Source organism: Sinocyclocheilus anshuiensis, unplaced genomic scaffold (assembly GCF_001515605.1).
Source record: "Sinocyclocheilus anshuiensis isolate Anshui unplaced genomic scaffold, SAMN03320099.WGS_v1.1 scaffold969, whole genome shotgun sequence".
In the NCBI taxonomy this organism is placed as follows: Eukaryota; Metazoa; Chordata; class Actinopteri; order Cypriniformes; family Cyprinidae; genus Sinocyclocheilus; species Sinocyclocheilus anshuiensis.
The window spans coordinates 448,221-466,693 of NW_015557114.1; the positions used below are offsets into that span (position 1 = coordinate 448,221).

Sequence of the window (18,473 nt, forward strand, 5' to 3'; positions counted from 1 at the left end):
TGCTTCTGGCTGCGCGCAATCCGATAAATATACACAATTACAGAATTCATGCAAACATAATCTGTTACGTCTTAAGTGAACGTTCGGGGAACTGTTGGGGAAAAACATCTGATGTGTAACATTATATTAGATCCGTGCATTACAGTAGGTCTTAACATAGAATAAAAATATGTCATTTTTGATAAATTGCTCATTGTGACTCATTTTGCCAGCGAAGGACACATTTATAGTTTCAAGATTATTTGTTCTTCAGACATTTCTCTTTAAAAGAAAAAAACATCAGCTGAACGCAAAGTGAAACCACATTTGGTTTCTAGCCACTGAAAATGTGTACAACTGAACAATTTACTCCTGCAGCCATATTGAGACTCCAATATCGTTGGAATGGAACCATAGAGGGCCTTAAAAATGAAGATGACAAAAGGAAAGTTTGTTAAGACCCAAAATCTAAAAGGACATTAAGATATCTTCGGAAGAATTTACTTGAGTCACAGACATGCAAACTTTGGAGAAAAAACTTGGAAAGTGCTTTTTGAACGGTCACCATTGGCACATAATGCAACAAAGATTGATAAAGTCAACAGATTTTACTAACAGGCCTACCAATCTCTGTGTAAAAGTAATATAATGATGCTGCCATCTGTATGAAATCATTTTTACCCTCCTGTATTTGCCTCTGGATCTCAGGTGAAAATTGTCATTTTGACCCTCCTCTACAAAATAGTGGATTATTCAGTAAATATACATGAATGACATTTAATATTTTGGCTTTTTTCTTCATGCATTTCTTTCACCAGAAAAAAATATGAACAAAATCAATCATTTGACCTCTGATTGAGTTGACACGGAATGACCCATTAAACATTAACTGAAGTAAATAAAATAAACAAATTTAAAACTATTTTATTACAGCTAGTTGCCAAATCAATACTTCTCATTTTTAAGTACTAAAATAACTAAAACTACATAAATTAAAAATAAAACCTAAAATGTAATAAAAATACTATATATAAAAAAAACTATAAAAATAACAAAAATACTAAAACTTTAACTAAAAATGTAATTGAAAACAGAAAAAATCAAAATAAAATCAAATTCAAGATATAATTAATAAACTAGTATACCAATGATACTGAAAGATCAGCTTAATAAACACTTTTGAAATGTCTAAATCTAGCTGACATATGTAATCAAATGAAACACAAAGGGACAGTGAATGTGCAGATCTGCTGCATTAACTGACCTGTAACAGGAGCGGCAGCAGGAATCGCAGAAGCTCGTCCTCGCCAGGTCTGATCTTCTCAAAACACTCCAGCACCCAGGTGAGGAACTCATGTCTGTCTAACATGCCATCCTGTTACACATGTGCACATATACACAATAAACAATCCCATCAACACACAACAAAAACACTCCCTTTTTGCTAAAGACTTATAAATGGTCACAGCAGGCAGTATGATATACGTGACCCTGGAGCACAAAAGCAGTCTTAAGTCGCTGGGGTCTGATGCTCTTTAATGCACTGTGACGGGTGATCGTATCGATTTGGGAGACAGGCGTATCGTTCCAGCCCTAATATATAAACTAATGTTCAAAAGTCTAGGGCCAGATTTTTTTAATTTAATTTTTTTAAAGAAATTAATTATTTTATTCAGCAAGGATGCATTAAATTGATCAAAAGCAACAGTGAAGACATTTGTAATGTTATAAAAGATTTGTGTTTCAAATAAATGTGTTCTTTTAAACTGTCTTTTCAAAGAATCCAGAAAAAAAAGTATCACAGTTTGCACAAATAAATGTGTTTTGAGCAGCAAATCAGCATATTAGAATGATTTCTGAAGGATCATGTGACACTGAAGACTGGAGTAATGATGCTAAAAATTCAGCTTTGCATCACAGGAATAAATTACATTTTAAAATATATTACAATAATAAACAGTTATTTTAAATTGTAATAATATTTCATAATACTGCTGTATTTTTGATCAAATAAATGCAGCCTTGGTGAGCTGAAGAGACTTCTTTCAAAAACAGAAATCTTCCCAACCCCAAACTTTTACATGGTGGCGTATATATAAAAGGTGAGGTGACTTTCAATGAATGGACAAAAATAATGAGAGCGTATTTAGAAATATCTTCATTTGTGTTCCAAAAATAAACAAACGTTATGGGTTTGGAATGACGAGGGTGAGTAAATGATGACATTTTTATTTTTGGGTGAACTATCCCTTTAAAAACGTAATCTTTGTGGGACATAACTCCCATGTTTCTAGTTGACAGCCCTCTGTATTAAGAGACAGCTGCACTGCATCTGTAAATAAAACTGGGCTCACCTACCTGAAACATGAACATGGCCAGCTTCTCGTTGTACTCCCACTGTTTCATGGCGGTTTCCACCTCAGCAGGAGGAGCGGGCAGAGGAGACCCACAGCCCTGGCTGGGAGACTGTCTGTAAAACTCTGCCACCTTCTGCAGCTGCTCCCACAGGTATTTAGTAATTATCTGAGTCCATTCTGCAGAAGCCAGATAAAGCCAGTGAGGCATTGCAGCACAAAGCCCAACACTGGGTCGGTACTTCCGTGACCTTTCCAGCGTGATTACGTAATGCGTGAAATCAAGCTAGTGCAAGACCAGCATTTGTGGTTAAAGTATATAAATGTTTCTTTTTTTTAGAAAATGACCGATGGTTTTGTTAGATAAGAGCCTTATTTCTCGGCTGGGATCGTGTAGCGCTCTTTGAAGCTGCACTGAAACTGCAATTTGGACCTTCAGCCCGTTAAGCACCATTGAAGTCCATTATATGGAGAAAATTCCTGGAATGTTTTCCTCAAAAACTTTAATTTCTTTGTGACTGAAGAAAGAAGGACATGGGGGCAGTGGTGTAATGTAACGAAGTAATAATACTTCGTTACAGTACTTAATTATTTTTTGGGAGTATCTGTACTTTACTTGAGTTTTTATATTTCAGCCAACTTTTACTTTTGCAGTACCTCCTGTACTCCTGTACAGTACCTTCGGTAACCCAAACAATATTACAAAACACCAAACCTCACTTCTTGCAAATAAGTGAAAAGTAAATATTAGCAGTCAATATAGGCTACATGCATGGGACCACACACATATCTTACAGGATTAGTTCACTCCAGAATTAAAATTTCATGATAATTTACTCACCCCCATGTCATCCAAGATGTTCATGTCTTTCTTCAGTCGAAAAGAAATTAAGGTTTTTGAGGAAAACATTGCAGTGTTTTTCTCTGTATAGTGGACTTCAGTGGGGTTCACTGGGTGGAAGGTCCAAATTGCAGCTTCAAAGTGTTCTACACGATCCTAGATGAGGAATAAGGGTCTTATCTAGCGAAACGATCTGTCATTCATTAAAAAAAAAATTACAATTTATATATTTTTTCCCTCTAACGCTCGTCTTGTCTAATTCTGTGTGAACTCTGTGCATTCCGGTTCATGCCAGTTAGGGTATATCGAAAAAGTCCCATCTCATTTTCTCCTCCAACTTCAAAATCGTTCTAAATCGTACTACATCGCTGTTTTACCGTTTTTTGTAAAGGGCGTTTGACTTTCTTTGCACGTTCACTTTGTAAACACTGGGTCGGTACTTCCGTGACCTTTCCAGCGTGATTACGTAATGTGTGAAATCAAGCTAGTGCAAGACCAGCATTTGTGGTTAAAGTATATAAATGTTTATTTTTTTTAGAAAATGACCGATGGTTTTGTTAGATAAGAGCCTTATTTCTCGGCTGGGATCGTGTAGCGCTCTTTGAAGCTGCACTGAAACTGCAATTTGGACCTTCAGCCCGTTAAGCACCATTGAAGTCCATTATATGGAGAAAATTCCTGGAATGTTTTCCTCAAAAACTTTAATTTCTTTGTGACTGAAGACAGAAAGACATGAACATCTTGGATGACATGGGGGTGAGTAAATTATCAGGAGATTTTTATTCTGGAAGTTAACTAATCCTTTAAGATCACAAACCATTTGACCGTGTTCTGTGAAATTCAGTAAAGGTTTGTGTGCTGTTAACAGCATGTTCTGGATCTACACAAGCGCTCTGTTCAGAGTTTACAAACCGCAGCATGGCAAAAGCGAACCTTTTTAGCGAGCTGAGTTAAGGGTTTGGTCCCGGCCAAGTCTGTGAACCAGTTATTAATGGAGCTCTGCGACCGCGCTGTGACAAGCCAGAAGTTGTCCTTCTGATTGACCTGCGGCTTCCTCTTGCCAGTGTCTGGAAATGTGTTGCAGCGTAACTTCTCCGCAATGATGCTGCTGAAGTTTGAGCTGATCTGAAAAGCAGAAGGTAACAGGAATGCCAAAGGTAAATGAATGAGGTTGGCTGGTTGATGTTTTAACACCACGCCAGCTTCCTTGGCTATTTTCATGGTAAGTAACAAGTTGAAACAGTATAAAAGAGCAATTTATAAACCTACGTCAGGTTTGGAACAAAAATGGATTCAGGGTTGACTTTGCCTTCGAGTGTTTGAGGAGTAAAATAATTTCCTGTGAGAACTTAAACCAGCACAGTGGATATTCATTTGATATTGAGAACTTGTGTTTTACTTAGTTTCTTTTATATACATTTATCCATTCATACTCATTAATTTTATTGTTCCATTTAACCATATAATCACTTATAATAATCATTTAAACCAGGGGTCTCTAAACTCGGTCCTGGAGGGCCGGTGTCCTGCAGAGTTTAGCTCCAACTGTCCTGGAAGTTTCTAGTATACCTAGTAAGACCTTGATTAGCTGATTTAGGTGTGTTTGATTAGGGTTTGAGCTAAACTCTGCAGGACACCGGCCCTCCAGGCCCCTGATTTAAACCATTTATACACTTGTTTTATTGATTCATTCATTGATTAGTCATTTATATTATTTTATTTTTGTATTATTTTCCATTGTTGTTTAATCTTATTGCGTGGTTTTAAAGGGGTCATATGACGTTGCTAAAAAGAACATTATTTTGTGTATTTGGTGTAATGAAATGTGTTTATGCGGTTTAAGGTTCAAAAAACACATTATTTTCCACATACTGTACATTATTAGGAGGCCGTGGACGAGTCTTTGCAACTTTAGGGATCTTATTTATTCACGAACAGCTTGTAACACTCCAAAGAGAAAGGAAAAGTTGAAATCGCATCATATGACCCCTTTAAGGGTTATTTGTCTTCACGAGTAAAGATATAAGAGAATGTCTCAATTTCAAGGTTTTTAAGGTTGGATGTTGGTTTTTAACAGGACGTTGCTATTGCTTGTGGTATAACAACACTTGTTGCATTTGTGCTGCTCAAATGAAGTCTGAGCATTGAAACACGCAACTAAGATTATTCAATAAACTCTGCTCATTTTTTATCATTACTTCACCTCCTGCTTCTGCTCTTCTTTGGCTTTACTCAGTCAACTTCTTAGCTGATAGAAGATTATTACAGTTTTGGGTACTAGACAAGACTTGCTGCTAACAGGTTTTTGGTATCAGAAAACTAAAAAATGTGTATTTTCTCTCTCTCTCTATATATATAGTATAGCACATACTGATTTATTAACTCTTCTGAAATAAAAAAAATGAGTATTGTGTTGTCTAAAAATGAATATAAACATGTCTGAAAACATGCCATCTTTTTGTTATTTTGACCAATTGTCATTTCATGCTCTAAATGACAACATTTTTATTTAAAATGTCTTAGGTCGTTTACAGAATAAAACAAAAATTGTGTTACTCAAACACATAATTATAAATCCAGAGAAACTTTCAAGTGTTCTCTTAATTTTTTCCTTAGCTGTATATATATGATTTTACCCACAGTAATGTCAAATGCATACTATTTGTTTTTGATACATTGCTCTTATTCATTTTGCCATTTGTTGTTGATGCAAGATACTATGGAAGTTTTAAAATCTGAGGGTGGTATGTAAACATTTTCAATATCTGTGATATTAATTTGTAAGTGTCCATTTGTTCACAATGTCCAGATATCCGACAAAAACAGATAAAGTTCTGTTTCTAAAAACCTGTAAAAGAATGAGGATTTGACTGATAAAACACATGTATGCAGATAACCTCTGCACTTATAACCTTACCTTTGAAGGGTTGAAATTGACATTTTTAGCGCTGCCATGCTCATCGCCTGAAACAGCTGGCTGGTTGTTAAATCCTTGCTTGACGTTCAATGCCGTCAACTCATCCTAACCAACGAGAGAGATTTGTTACTAAATGCCTCATGCATGCATATCTCATTTTCATTTCAGTGTATGCTGGAGAGTTAATCAAACACCAGAGAACGACAATCACTCATTCAAAATGCATCAAGACAACAAACACTGCATTCAGACAGAAAAACCTGCAGGTGCAATTATAAGACTTCACATGCAATGCTAACAAATAATAAGACTTATGATGAATAAGTCCATATAATGAAAGAGATATTCAAATATACTTTCATATGCATTTTCTGTTTCTTCAATTTGCGGACAACTGAGACTGTTTCTAGCTAGACAGGCATTATAGGCATCATATGCACGTATATTATTTGCATGCATAGATCATCAATGTACAAAATTCTTAAGGAACCCGTGATGCCCAGAAATGTTGCCTAGCTAGACAGCTTGCTAGGTTTTAAAACGCATCCATGATAAACACATCAATTCAACAGAAGCTGTCAACAAACATAAACATCCCGACAGCACTAACAGGCTACTAGGACTGTTTACATCTCAAGTATTTATTTGCAATTAACACAGCTTTTATCGCTTTCTTAAAATACATAAAATAATGATAATAACGGTTGTAGATTTCATGAAGCCCTTTATAAAGGAGCGATGAAAGCAGCTTTAAATAAAAAGCTCGATAAATACAGATTTTAAAGCCGATTTTATGTTCCCTTTTCTCTCTGTAACCATCTGCAATACCAACCAAAGATGAAGACCGAAATCACTTGAGGCATAAATTATGTTTGTCTGTCTCGGTTCAGCTAACCGAGCCGTTGGTTTCATTGTTATTGGCCGTTAGCTGAAAGCAGGGCCTGATCTCAAAACACGCTTTAATTCCCTATTTAAATATTAAATGTCGCTACAGAGGAAGAGGGAACGTCGTCTAACCTCCTTTTGCTTCGGGTCCTGCGGATAAACGTCCGGAGGACCGAGTCTGGGCCGTTTGAGAGGCCTGTGTTCGTAGCTCAGAATGCCGAAGGCAGCCATCATCCCCGCGGCATGTCAGCCGGTGTGTGGCCGATCCTGAGCGCTGCTGCTGCGGCTAGAGCTCCGCTGCTTCACCGCTGCTTCACCGCTGCTTCCGCTCCGACGAGAATGATGGGTAAACACAAGACAACATAAAAGTCCCTCCAGCACAACAAATGGAGCTTCTTTGATGGATTTTACTTTCTCGCAGCGTCGTTGTGGTTCATTTGTTTTGTGTTGTGTTTTTGGAAGTGAGTTCCATGGAATCATCAATAATTTTTCGTAGTACATAATGTTTATATAACGTTTTTCTTTATATAATGTATGCCACATATAAAAAAAAAAGTCCAAACAGGTAAAATACTAGTGCTGTCAAACGATTAATCGCATCCAAAATAAAAGTTTTTATTTAGATAATATATGTGTGTGTACTGTGTATATTTATGATATATATATAAATATATAAACATACGTGTATATATTTTAAAAATATTTACATAATATAAATATTTATATTATGTAAACAAAAACTTTTATTTTGGATGCGATTAGTCGCGATTAATTGTTTGACATACTAAAAATAATGCATAATTAGAAATTACATGAAAATTGACAAAATATGTTAAAACACACACACACGCACGCACGCACGCACACACGCGCACACACACACACACACTAACAGACTTGGGTTTCCATGTTTTATGGTGACTTTCCATAAACATAATGACTTTTATACTGTGCAAACTGTATTCTATCCCCTTAACCTAACTCTCACAGGAAACGCTTATTGATTGATTGATTGTTTGTATTTTTACATAAAAAAAAAAAACAATAATATCTTAATATGACTTATAAACTGTTTCCCCAAAAAGTGTCTCCACAAGGTCAAAAAATAAAATAAAATATATAAAAAATGATCATGGTTTACCTGGGGACGATAGAGTTACTTTCAAATTTCTGTGCTGTTAAACCAGTTTTGTTATTGTTTAAGAAGCTAACAATACATGTGTCAACAGCTGAGTGTGTGCTTTTATATTTACTGACTGATAATAATAGTGTCTGAATTTACATACCTGTGTACAGTAAGTTTTGTGAAGTGTGTGCGCATGTTGAGTTTGCATCTGCTCGAGTGTGTGTTTGAATATGCACAATTTTTATTTCTAGCCGTCTCCATGGAGACTAAGTTCAGATAAAATGACAGAGCTGTGTAAGTTCAGCTGTAAATTGAGTGGACAGGAACAGAAATAGCTATTGTGATATCACATATGAGATATCACTGCTGATGTACGGCAGAAATGTCATTTAACATACTGAAACATGCTGAAATGTGACGCGCACACACACACACACACACACACACACACACACACACAACAGTTAAATGTATACATATAATCTTTATTCAATAAAGCATTTTTATAACAATCATAAAACAAGTGTTCATAAAACAACCACAAAACTATAATCTCTGAATCATAAAGAACAAGGCAACTCTTAATGATTAGCATACTGTATCTAAGCTTATGAACCAATTTCTCTTTATCTTGATATTTCCAAGATAACCATAAACAGATACTGCACGGTATGCCATATATATTTATACAAATATATATATAGACCCCCAAAGGCCTTGCATGTTTCAGGTACATAAATGTTCACTGTGCAATTTTCAGCCTGGAAAATAAAACCAACCAAATCATCCATTCCTGAAGAGATCACTCCTCAAGAATGAATGAGATATTTAGCATTACAATCTTCCCAGCCTCCATGTGTGCATGAAACTACCTTGATTTCAAACATAAATTAAAGTCTCTTTGGATTCCCGTGAATCTTCGGAGGATATAATCAACCCAGCATAATGACAATCAATGAAAGTTGTAAGCAAAAAAAATCAGAACAGCATATTACACAGAAATAGTACAAATAAGAACGTTGAATTATTGCAAGAATTCACATTGCACATTTTGTCACTAAAACACTATTTGCACAATGCTTTTGACAGATATCTGCCAAATATATAACAGCAGAGGCACAAAACTTACACAGTATGAGTAACAACAAAAGCACAAGCAGATATAAAAATAAACATTTTGTGCTGATTTCTGGAATGTTTGATATGTGTGACTGATCTGAACGTCATCTTTGGTTGGATTCATATATGCCTGAAAACCTCAGATACAAATAAGGCAAATCAATAGGATACCTTATGGTCGATGCATACCTTGCATACTTTTACACAGCAAATAAATGCTTAAAGACAGGAAAACAAATACATTATCAGTGTGCAAAATTTACTTCCACCAAACCCAGGTAGAAGGACGTCTCGTATGAGAAACACACTCAGTCAACACTTGTTCAGACTGACTCCAGGAGTCCTGATGCTTCTGCGGAAGGCAGGATTCTTCAGCCACGTAACACAAATAAAGTGCCATCAACATAAACGTTCCCGTCGGACATCATACACTATATAAACTCAGAATCTCTCTGTGTGCTAATAACAACATGATCATCGTCTTAAACTACACCAAACAAACGGACAATCTCAGTTTGAGCAGCTTCAAGGATTTCAGTCTTCTCAGCAGGCTGGAGGAGCTCTGCTCTCTCTGGATGTGTCTCTGTGTCTCTCTGGATGTCTTCAGTGGCTGCTGACTTCTTAGGGGTGACTAAGCGTTTCTTCAGCTGCCAACATCATGGCACGAAAACGTGAGTTTTCATCAGCCAGCAGGTTTGAAGGGGTGTCAAACTCCAAAATCTATTTCAAAGATGAGAAGATGTCACATCAGCATGACTTTGACTTACTACTGTACATGCAGTCCATACTGTGTATTATAGGCAGTGTTTTGACACACAATATCAAACCAAGTGCATTCTCTAAACGAATGACACACTGCTCTGAGTCAGTTATTCTACACATAGAAAGAATACATCCGATAAATGCATTAACGGTTTGAAAACACACTACTGTTAAACATGTAATTTCAATTTCATGTGTTAATGTTAATTTGACAGCTCTCTCTATGTATATACACCGCATTTATAGAATAAAATGTCTAATACGATTATATTTTCACATTCACGTGTAATCTGACATGTAAGATTCATTATGCTCTGTGAGATTTCTACAGACTGCATCTTTTGCGTTTGATTATCACATTAATTATGAACCTGAACAATGACAATTCTCCAAATATCTTGATTTTGAGTGTTATATCTATGGTTTTATCAGTAAAAAAAAAAAACATTGTAAAAACTTGTGTTTTGTGGATGCTTGAGCTTTTTCTTGTAAATGCCACTTGGTTTAATGTTTTGTTGTCTATGCACTGACACTTAAACATAAGGGTGAGCGATACTGGCAAAAAACGATTTCAATCATTTTGGATGATTTTGTCGATATCGATAACTAGATGAGTGTGTTTTTATGCTGGTACTTAAGGCTCCCAACGACAGTACGACAGCTAGCGGAAGCTAGAGATTAAGGTTTATATAGTTGTAAATATGGATGTTTTTCTGACACAAACGCATCGCTTCGCTTCAGAAGGCCTTTATTAACCCCCCGGAGCCGTGTGGACGTCTTTTATAATGGATTGGTTAAATTTTTTGGACTTCAAATTTTGGGCTACCATCCACTCCCATTATAAAGCATGGATTAGCCTGGACATTAATTAATTTAACTCCGATTGTATCCGTCTGAAAAAAGAAAGTCATATACACCTCGGATGGCTTGAGGGTGAGTAAATCATGGGGTAATTTTCATTTTTGGGTGAACTATCCCTTTAAATCGAGTTCTAGGGACATTTTTACCTTTGTAAGGTTTTTTCTAACCTTATTAGATGTAAGCTTAATCTTTTATGTCCAATTCTTTCGGTTAATCAGTGCATTTATTTAGAATAATAAGACACTATAGGAGTGTTTTCAGTCCATTGAATAAAACAAAACAAAACAGTCTTTGGGGTCACTGTATCATAATCATTAAAACAACAGCAGATGAAGGAGGAGACCCACCTGCTCCTGGTCCAGGACCATGATCCTGTCACAGTTCAGCACAGTGTTGAGGCGATGCGCGATCACGAGAGTGCTGCAGCCACTGAACGAGGTGCGAATGGTGTCCTGTATGAGGCGGTCTGTCTCTGTGTCAATCGCAGCTGTTGCCTCGTCTAACAGCAGGATCTGAAACACACGTCACAAGATTACATGCAGCACAAATCTGTGATCATGAACGTTATGGCCAGTCATTTCTCCTGCACTGTAATGTTTTTTAGACCACGCTCTTTTTTTGTGTGTTTTGACATATGTGACAATTTTAATAATTTTTGTGACATATGTGACAATTTTATAAGGGTCAGTTTTTCAAAATTGAGATTTATACATCATCTGAAAGCTGAATAAATAAGCTTTGATGTATGGTTTGTTAGGATAGGACAATATTTGGCCGAGATACAACTATTTGAAAATCTGGAATCTGAGGGTGCAAAAAAATCAAAATATTGAGAAAATCGCCTTTAAAGTTGTCCAAATGAAGTTCTTAGCAATGCATATTACTAATCAAAAATTAAGTTTTGATATATTTACAGTAGGAAATTTACCAAATGTCTTCATGGAACATGATCTTTACTTAATATCCTAATGATTTTTGGCATAAAAGAGAAATCGATAATTTTGACCCATATAATGTGTTTTTGGCTATTGCTACAAATATACCCCAGCGACTTAAGACTGCTTTTGTGCTCCAGGGTCACATATGTCTAACTGAAACGGTGGCAGGACATATCGAATGGCTTGTCTTGTCATTTTTTTAAAATGGCCAATAGTCTATGGTGATTTGAAGTAATGAAGTAAATACACAAATTATTCAGTAAAGATATATGATTATTATTTAAGTTGTATAAACTGGTGGTTCTCAACCAGGGGACCTCAGCAAACGTTTACGAGGGCCTCTCAATTACTTAAAATAAGACAAAACAAGCTGAAACAACTACAAATCAGATATTTCTTATTTCACTTCCTCAACAACTGTTTTGTTTTAAGAACCAGGATTCCCATTGTCCTGGAAAACCTTGATATATGAGCATGATATAAAGTCTAGTTATTTCAAACAAACAAACAAATACGTAAAACCTTTAAAATCCATAGGATTATTAATAATGAATGCACATTATTCTAGTTATGCCATGCTCTAAATTAGAGTAGAAACTATGAGTAAAATATTTGTAATATTTTTAAATCACAAAAGAAGAGTCATGTAAATCAATTGGTTTATTTTAGTGACATATTTTACAGAAACTAGGAGTGCCCATAGATAAAAAAACTAAACTAGGCTTGGTGGCCTTTTAATATTTTTGTGCACAATGTGGGGCCTTGTATGTAAATGCTAAGAACCACTGGTTTAACTTTTCCCTGAAGAGGAATCATTTATCTATGTGAATGATAATCAGGTGTCACTGATGTAACTCCTGTGCTTTATGTAAACATTCATCTGTTACATCATGTCCCGTTCTCATATCATTGCACATACTGTGCAAATGTTTACATTGTCCGCAAGAGAGAAGACTTTGGAAAGAACTCTATACTTGTGATCTTTCAATAGTGTGCCATGTGGTGGCAATGTTTCACCATTTTACAACCGCTGAGATTCACCAGTGCTTCACAACAGCAGGGGGAAAACAATGATGAATGCAACTAACACACTGCAACTAACCATATAATCAAATATAGGCAAAGTAGTTAAATAAACCAGTTCATCCGTTTTAAAGGGGGAGAAGAAAGTTTTAGTTGTTGATGATATTTTGGCACAAATTCTCTTACTTGATAGAAGCTAGTCAAATTAGGCAGATGCCAACAATACAGTTCCTGGAAGCATTCATTTGTTTCAAGATTCACTTTAAGGACAGGTTTGTTTACTTTTGCAAGAACAATGTGTTGTTTCTTATTTCAGTCCGGCTGACAAGCAGCGCTGGGTTCAACAGTTACCTTGCTGTGTCTGAGAAGAGCTCTGGCCACACACAGCAGCTGTCTCTCTCCCACTGAGAAGTTCTCTCCGTTCTCCGTCACCTCTGAATGCAGTGAATTAGGCAGCTGGCTTACCTGAAACCAAATCAACACGTGACAAGCTCTCAGGCACAGCTACTCCAAAGCCAATACAAAGTCAGGCTAGAGGTGAATATCACGTCATATCACGACTATAGTGACCAAAAGATCACGGTTATCAATATTATCATGGTATTATTCAAATGTGCTGGATGCAGTGTTGGGGAAAGTTACTTTTAAAAGTAATGCATTACAATATTACTAATCCATTATAAAGCATGGATTAGCCTGGACATTAATTAATTTAACTCCGATTGTATCCGTCTGAAAAAAGAAAGTCATATACACCTCGGATGGCTTGAGGGTGAGTAAATCATGGGGTAATTTTCATTTTTGGGTGAACTATCCCTTTAAATCGAGTTCTAGGGACATTTTTACCTTTGTAAGGTTTTTTCTAACCTTATTAGATGTAAGCTTAATCTTTTATGTCCAATTCTTTCGGTTAATCAGTGCATTTATTTAGAATAATAAGACACTATAGGAGTGTTTTCAGTCCATTGAATAAAACAAAACAAAACAGTCTTTGGGGTCACTGTATCATAATCATTAAAACAACAGCAGATGAAGGAGGAGACCCACCTGCTCCTGGTCCAGGACCATGATCCTGTCACAGTTCAGCACAGTGTTGAGGCGATGCGCGATCACGAGAGTGCTGCAGCCACTGAACGAGGTGCGAATGGTGTCCTGTATGAGGCGGTCTGTCTCTGTGTCAATCGCAGCTGTTGCCTCGTCTAACAGCAGGATCTGAAACACACGTCACAAGATTACATGCAGCACAAATCTGTGATCATGAACGTTATGGCCAGTCATTTCTCCTGCACTGTAATGTTTTTTAGACCACGCTCTTTTTTTGTGTGTTTTGACATATGTGACAATTTTAATAATTTTTGTGACATATGTGACAATTTTATAAGGGTCAGTTTTTCAAAATTGAGATTTATACATCATCTGAAAGCTGAATAAATAAGCTTTGATGTATGGTTTGTTAGGATAGGACAATATTTGGCCGAGATACAACTATTTGAAAATCTGGAATCTGAGGGTGCAAAAAAATCAAAATATTGAGAAAATCGCCTTTAAAGTTGTCCAAATGAAGTTCTTAGCAATGCATATTACTAATCAAAAATTAAGTTTTGATATATTTACAGTAGGAAATTTACCAAATGTCTTCATGGAACATGATCTTTACTTAATATCCTAATGATTTTTGGCATAAAAGAGAAATCGATAATTTTGACCCATATAATGTGTTTTTGGCTATTGCTACAAATATACCCCAGCGACTTAAGACTGCTTTTGTGCTCCAGGGTCACATATGTCTAACTGAAACGGTGGCAGGACATATCGAATGGCTTGTCTTGTCATTTTTTTAAAATGGCCAATAGTCTATGGTGATTTGAAGTAATGAAGTAAATACACAAATTATTCAGTAAAGATATATGATTATTATTTAAGTTGTATAAACTGGTGGTTCTCAACCAGGGGACCTCAGCAAACGTTTACGAGGGCCTCTCAATTACTTAAAATAAGACAAAACAAGCTGAAACAACTACAAATCAGATATTTCTTATTTCACTTCCTCAACAACTGTTTTGTTTTAAGAACCAGGATTCCCATTGTCCTGGAAAACCTTGATATATGAGCATGATATAAAGTCTAGTTATTTCAAACAAACAAACAAATACGTAAAACCTTTAAAATCCATAGGATTATTAATAATGAATGCACATTATTCTAGTTATGCCATGCTCTAAATTAGAGTAGAAACTATGAGTAAAATATTTGTAATATTTTTAAATCACAAAAGAAGAGTCATGTAAATCAATTGGTTTATTTTAGTGACATATTTTACAGAAACTAGGAGTGCCCATAGATAAAAAAACTAAACTAGGCTTGGTGGCCTTTTAATATTTTTGTGCACAATGTGGGGCCTTGTATGTAAATGCTAAGAACCACTGGTTTAACTTTTCCCTGAAGAGGAATCATTTATCTATGTGAATGATAATCAGGTGTCACTGATGTAACTCCTGTGCTTTATGTAAACATTCATCTGTTACATCATGTCCCGTTCTCATATCATTGCACATACTGTGCAAATGTTTACATTGTCCGCAAGAGAGAAGACTTTGGAAAGAACTCTATACTTGTGATCTTTCAATAGTGTGCCATGTGGTGGCAATGTTTCACCATTTTACAACCGCTGAGATTCACCAGTGCTTCACAACAGCAGGGGGAAAACAATGATGAATGCAACTAACACACTGCAACTAACCATATAATCAAATATAGGCAAAGTAGTTAAATAAACCAGTTCATCCGTTTTAAAGGGGGAGAAGAAAGTTTTAGTTGTTGATGATATTTTGGCACAAATTCTCTTACTTGATAGAAGCTAGTCAAATTAGGCAGATGCCAACAATACAGTTCCTGGAAGCATTCATTTGTTTCAAGATTCACTTTAAGGACAGGTTTGTTTACTTTTGCAAGAACAATGTGTTGTTTCTTATTTCAGTCCGGCTGACAAGCAGCGCTGGGTTCAACAGTTACCTTGCTGTGTCTGAGAAGAGCTCTGGCCACACACAGCAGCTGTCTCTCTCCCACTGAGAAGTTCTCTCCGTTCTCCGTCACCTCTGAATGCAGTGAATTAGGCAGCTGGCTTACCTGAAACCAAATCAACACGTGACAAGCTCTCAGGCACAGCTACTCCAAAGCCAATACAAAGTCAGGCTAGAGGTGAATATCACGTCATATCACGACTATAGTGACCAAAAGATCACGGTTATCAATATTATCATGGTATTATTCAAATGTGCTGGATGCAGTGTTGGGGAAAGTTACTTTTAAAAGTAATGCATTACAATATTACTAATTTTGGCATTGTTTAATGTGGAGTGGAAGAGAAGCGGTAGTGCAAACTGATCATCTCCTCTGCTTTAATAGCAGTTTCAGCACGAAATAAACATGAATGAACATCCGAAGGTGTTAAAAGAAAGAGTACAACTTACTGAAATCCGTCTCCTGTCTCATGTAATCAGTGTTTCAAAAGACATCAGTATAACAGCTTGTGTTATACTGTCACATTTACATCTATTGCTAAAACTAATTACGGTACTTAGTTACTTTTTATGGAAAGTAATGCGTTACGTTACTTTTGCGTTACTTTTAAAATCTGGACAGGGCTTGCTTGTTTGTTTTTAAAATAAAAAAGTTATATTTTTGGCAATATAAAAGCCCTTTCACACCAAAAGTGAAATGAATAAGACTCAGGCTGAAGGAAATGTAAATTAATATCTGTACAGCAGAGGGCGCAGCTCAAACAAACCTTTCAGCTGTGCTTCCATTCTGGATTGCATGAAGAATAGGACACAGGAGAAAAAAGTTCAACACTACAAACACAAATGTTATGTTTATCTGAAGTCATTTTTTGCTTAGTATGATTGAATTGGATCATCAAGGTCAGCAGTAAAGACATTGGTTAATAAAATGGAATTAAATACATAAAGGATAATTGTGTTAAACATTTAATTATTACAGGTTTGCATTTCACTGTTTTTTTATTAATTTAGAGGAATACTGAATCTGTTTTTGTGCAAGTGAGATGAGTAAATGCATGTTCACTTTTAGTCTAGAACAACAACCATCATGTTTACACAGCGCACACAACGCCTCTGCATTCACTCCCGTTCCTCTGCATAGAACTACAGTAACATCTTCTGATTTCTCTCAACATGGGGACAGGAGAGCTGTCAGTCAATAAATTGAAAAAAAAAAGTAACTTGCGTTACTTATTTGAAAAAGTAACTCAGATATTCCCTTGTAAATTAAAAAAGTAATGCGTTACTTTACTAGTTACTTGAAAAAAAGTAATCTGATTACGTAACTCGCGTTACTTGTAATGCGTTACCCCAACACTGGCTGGAAGTGTTCAAATAGTACTCATACACAACAACTAAAATGAGCAGCACTATGCACTTTTTGTTTTTGTTTGTTAAAAATGTTGGCTGGAGTTTAAACAAACAAAAAATACTGGTTGGGTGACTTACACCATAACATGTTATCTACTAACATGTTCTACAGACTCTTATTAACTTTGCTTAATGCTGAGCAGTATTTACCACAAGTTTTTTTTTTTCCAAATAGCGATAATCAAATTCGGTTTTAATGATAATTAAAATATTAAAATGGTAATACTAACCATTGGGACTTTTAATCGTGGTTTATCGTCAAACCAGTGATCGTTTCATTCTTACAGTAAGTCAGACTTTGGAAGATCAATCCAAAACCTTCTGCTTCTACTCACCATGTCCTTAATGTGTGTTTTCTCCAGTGCTTCCCAGATCTGTGCATCTGTATATTGATTCCAGGGATCCAGATTTGATCTGTTGGTTATATAAGCAACTTAGTTAGCATAAACTGACCCTAGTCTTACTGTACACGCTTCATCAAGAGGATGCTATTCTTGAGGGGAAAAATTTTTTTGTCTTTGTAATCTTTCATCAAAATTTTATTACTTGCTCTACTTCTGAAATGCCATTCAAAAGTTTGGGATCAGGAAGATTTTTAATGTTTTTGAAAGAAGTCTCTTCTGCTCATCAAGGCTGCATTTATTTGATCAGAAATATAGTAAAAACAGTAATATTGTGAAATATTATTACAATTTAAAACAAGTGTTTTCTATTTGAATATATTGTTAAACTGTAATTTATTTCTGTGATCAAAGCTGAATATTCAGCATCATTACTCCAGTCTTCAGTGTCACACATGATCCTTCAGAAATCATTCTAATATGATGATTTATTATCAGTGTTGGAAACAGTTCTGCTGCTTATTATTTCTTTGGAAACTTTGATACTTTTTTTTAGGATTCTTTGATGAATAAAGTTCAAAAGAACAGCATTTATTCAAAATAGAAATCTTTTGTAACAATATAACTCTTTACTATCTCTTCTTATCAATTTAACACTTCCTTGCTGAATAAAAGTATACATTTAAAAAAAATAAATAAAAAAAAGAAAGAAAAAAATGTACTGACCTAAAACTTTTGAACACTCGTGTAAATTGTTACAAAGAATTTATTTTTTTAATAAATGCTTTTTTTAAATTTATTTTATTTTTTATTTATTTTATTTTTTTTATTTATCAAAGAATCCTGAAAATATATCACAGGTTCCAAAAAAATATTAAGCAGCACAACAGTTTCCAA

At 35.5% G+C, this 18,473-nt stretch overlaps 3 protein-coding genes across 3 annotated transcripts in view; all 3 read right to left on the reverse strand.

Moving 5' to 3' along the window:
* LOC107677714 (mediator of RNA polymerase II transcription subunit 12-like) overlaps positions 1–2,544 on the reverse strand; it is a 33,838-nt gene extending 31,294 nt beyond the window's left edge. The window contains exons 1-2 of the mRNA XM_016472733.1: positions 2,338–2,544; positions 1,244–1,354 (exon numbers count right to left, since the gene is read on the reverse strand). Coding sequence (XP_016328219.1) covers positions 1,244–1,354; positions 2,338–2,544 — 318 coding nt within the window. The remainder of the gene's footprint in view (positions 1–1,243; positions 1,355–2,337) is intronic.
* A 1,473-nt stretch (positions 2,545–4,017) lies between these two features.
* LOC107677724 (mediator of RNA polymerase II transcription subunit 12-like) lies at positions 4,018–7,305 on the reverse strand. Its single transcript, XM_016472746.1, has 3 exons — positions 7,109–7,305; positions 6,092–6,196; positions 4,018–4,299 (listed from the first exon to the last, which is right to left on the reverse strand). The coding sequence occupies exons 1-3, from the start codon at positions 7,208–7,210 to the stop codon at positions 4,072–4,074; spliced, it is 435 nt and encodes a 144-aa protein (XP_016328232.1). The 5' UTR covers positions 7,211–7,305; the 3' UTR covers positions 4,018–4,071.
* A 1,770-nt stretch (positions 7,306–9,075) lies between these two features.
* Positions 9,076–17,654, reverse strand: LOC107677732 (multidrug resistance-associated protein 5-like). The gene is made up of 4 exons (XM_016472754.1): positions 17,571–17,654; positions 15,818–15,931; positions 13,853–14,017; positions 9,076–9,941 (listed from the first exon to the last, which is right to left on the reverse strand). The coding sequence occupies exons 1-4, from the start codon at positions 17,571–17,573 to the stop codon at positions 9,843–9,845; spliced, it is 381 nt and encodes a 126-aa protein (XP_016328240.1). The 5' UTR covers positions 17,574–17,654; the 3' UTR covers positions 9,076–9,842.
* Between the last annotated feature and the right edge of the window lie 819 nt (positions 17,655–18,473).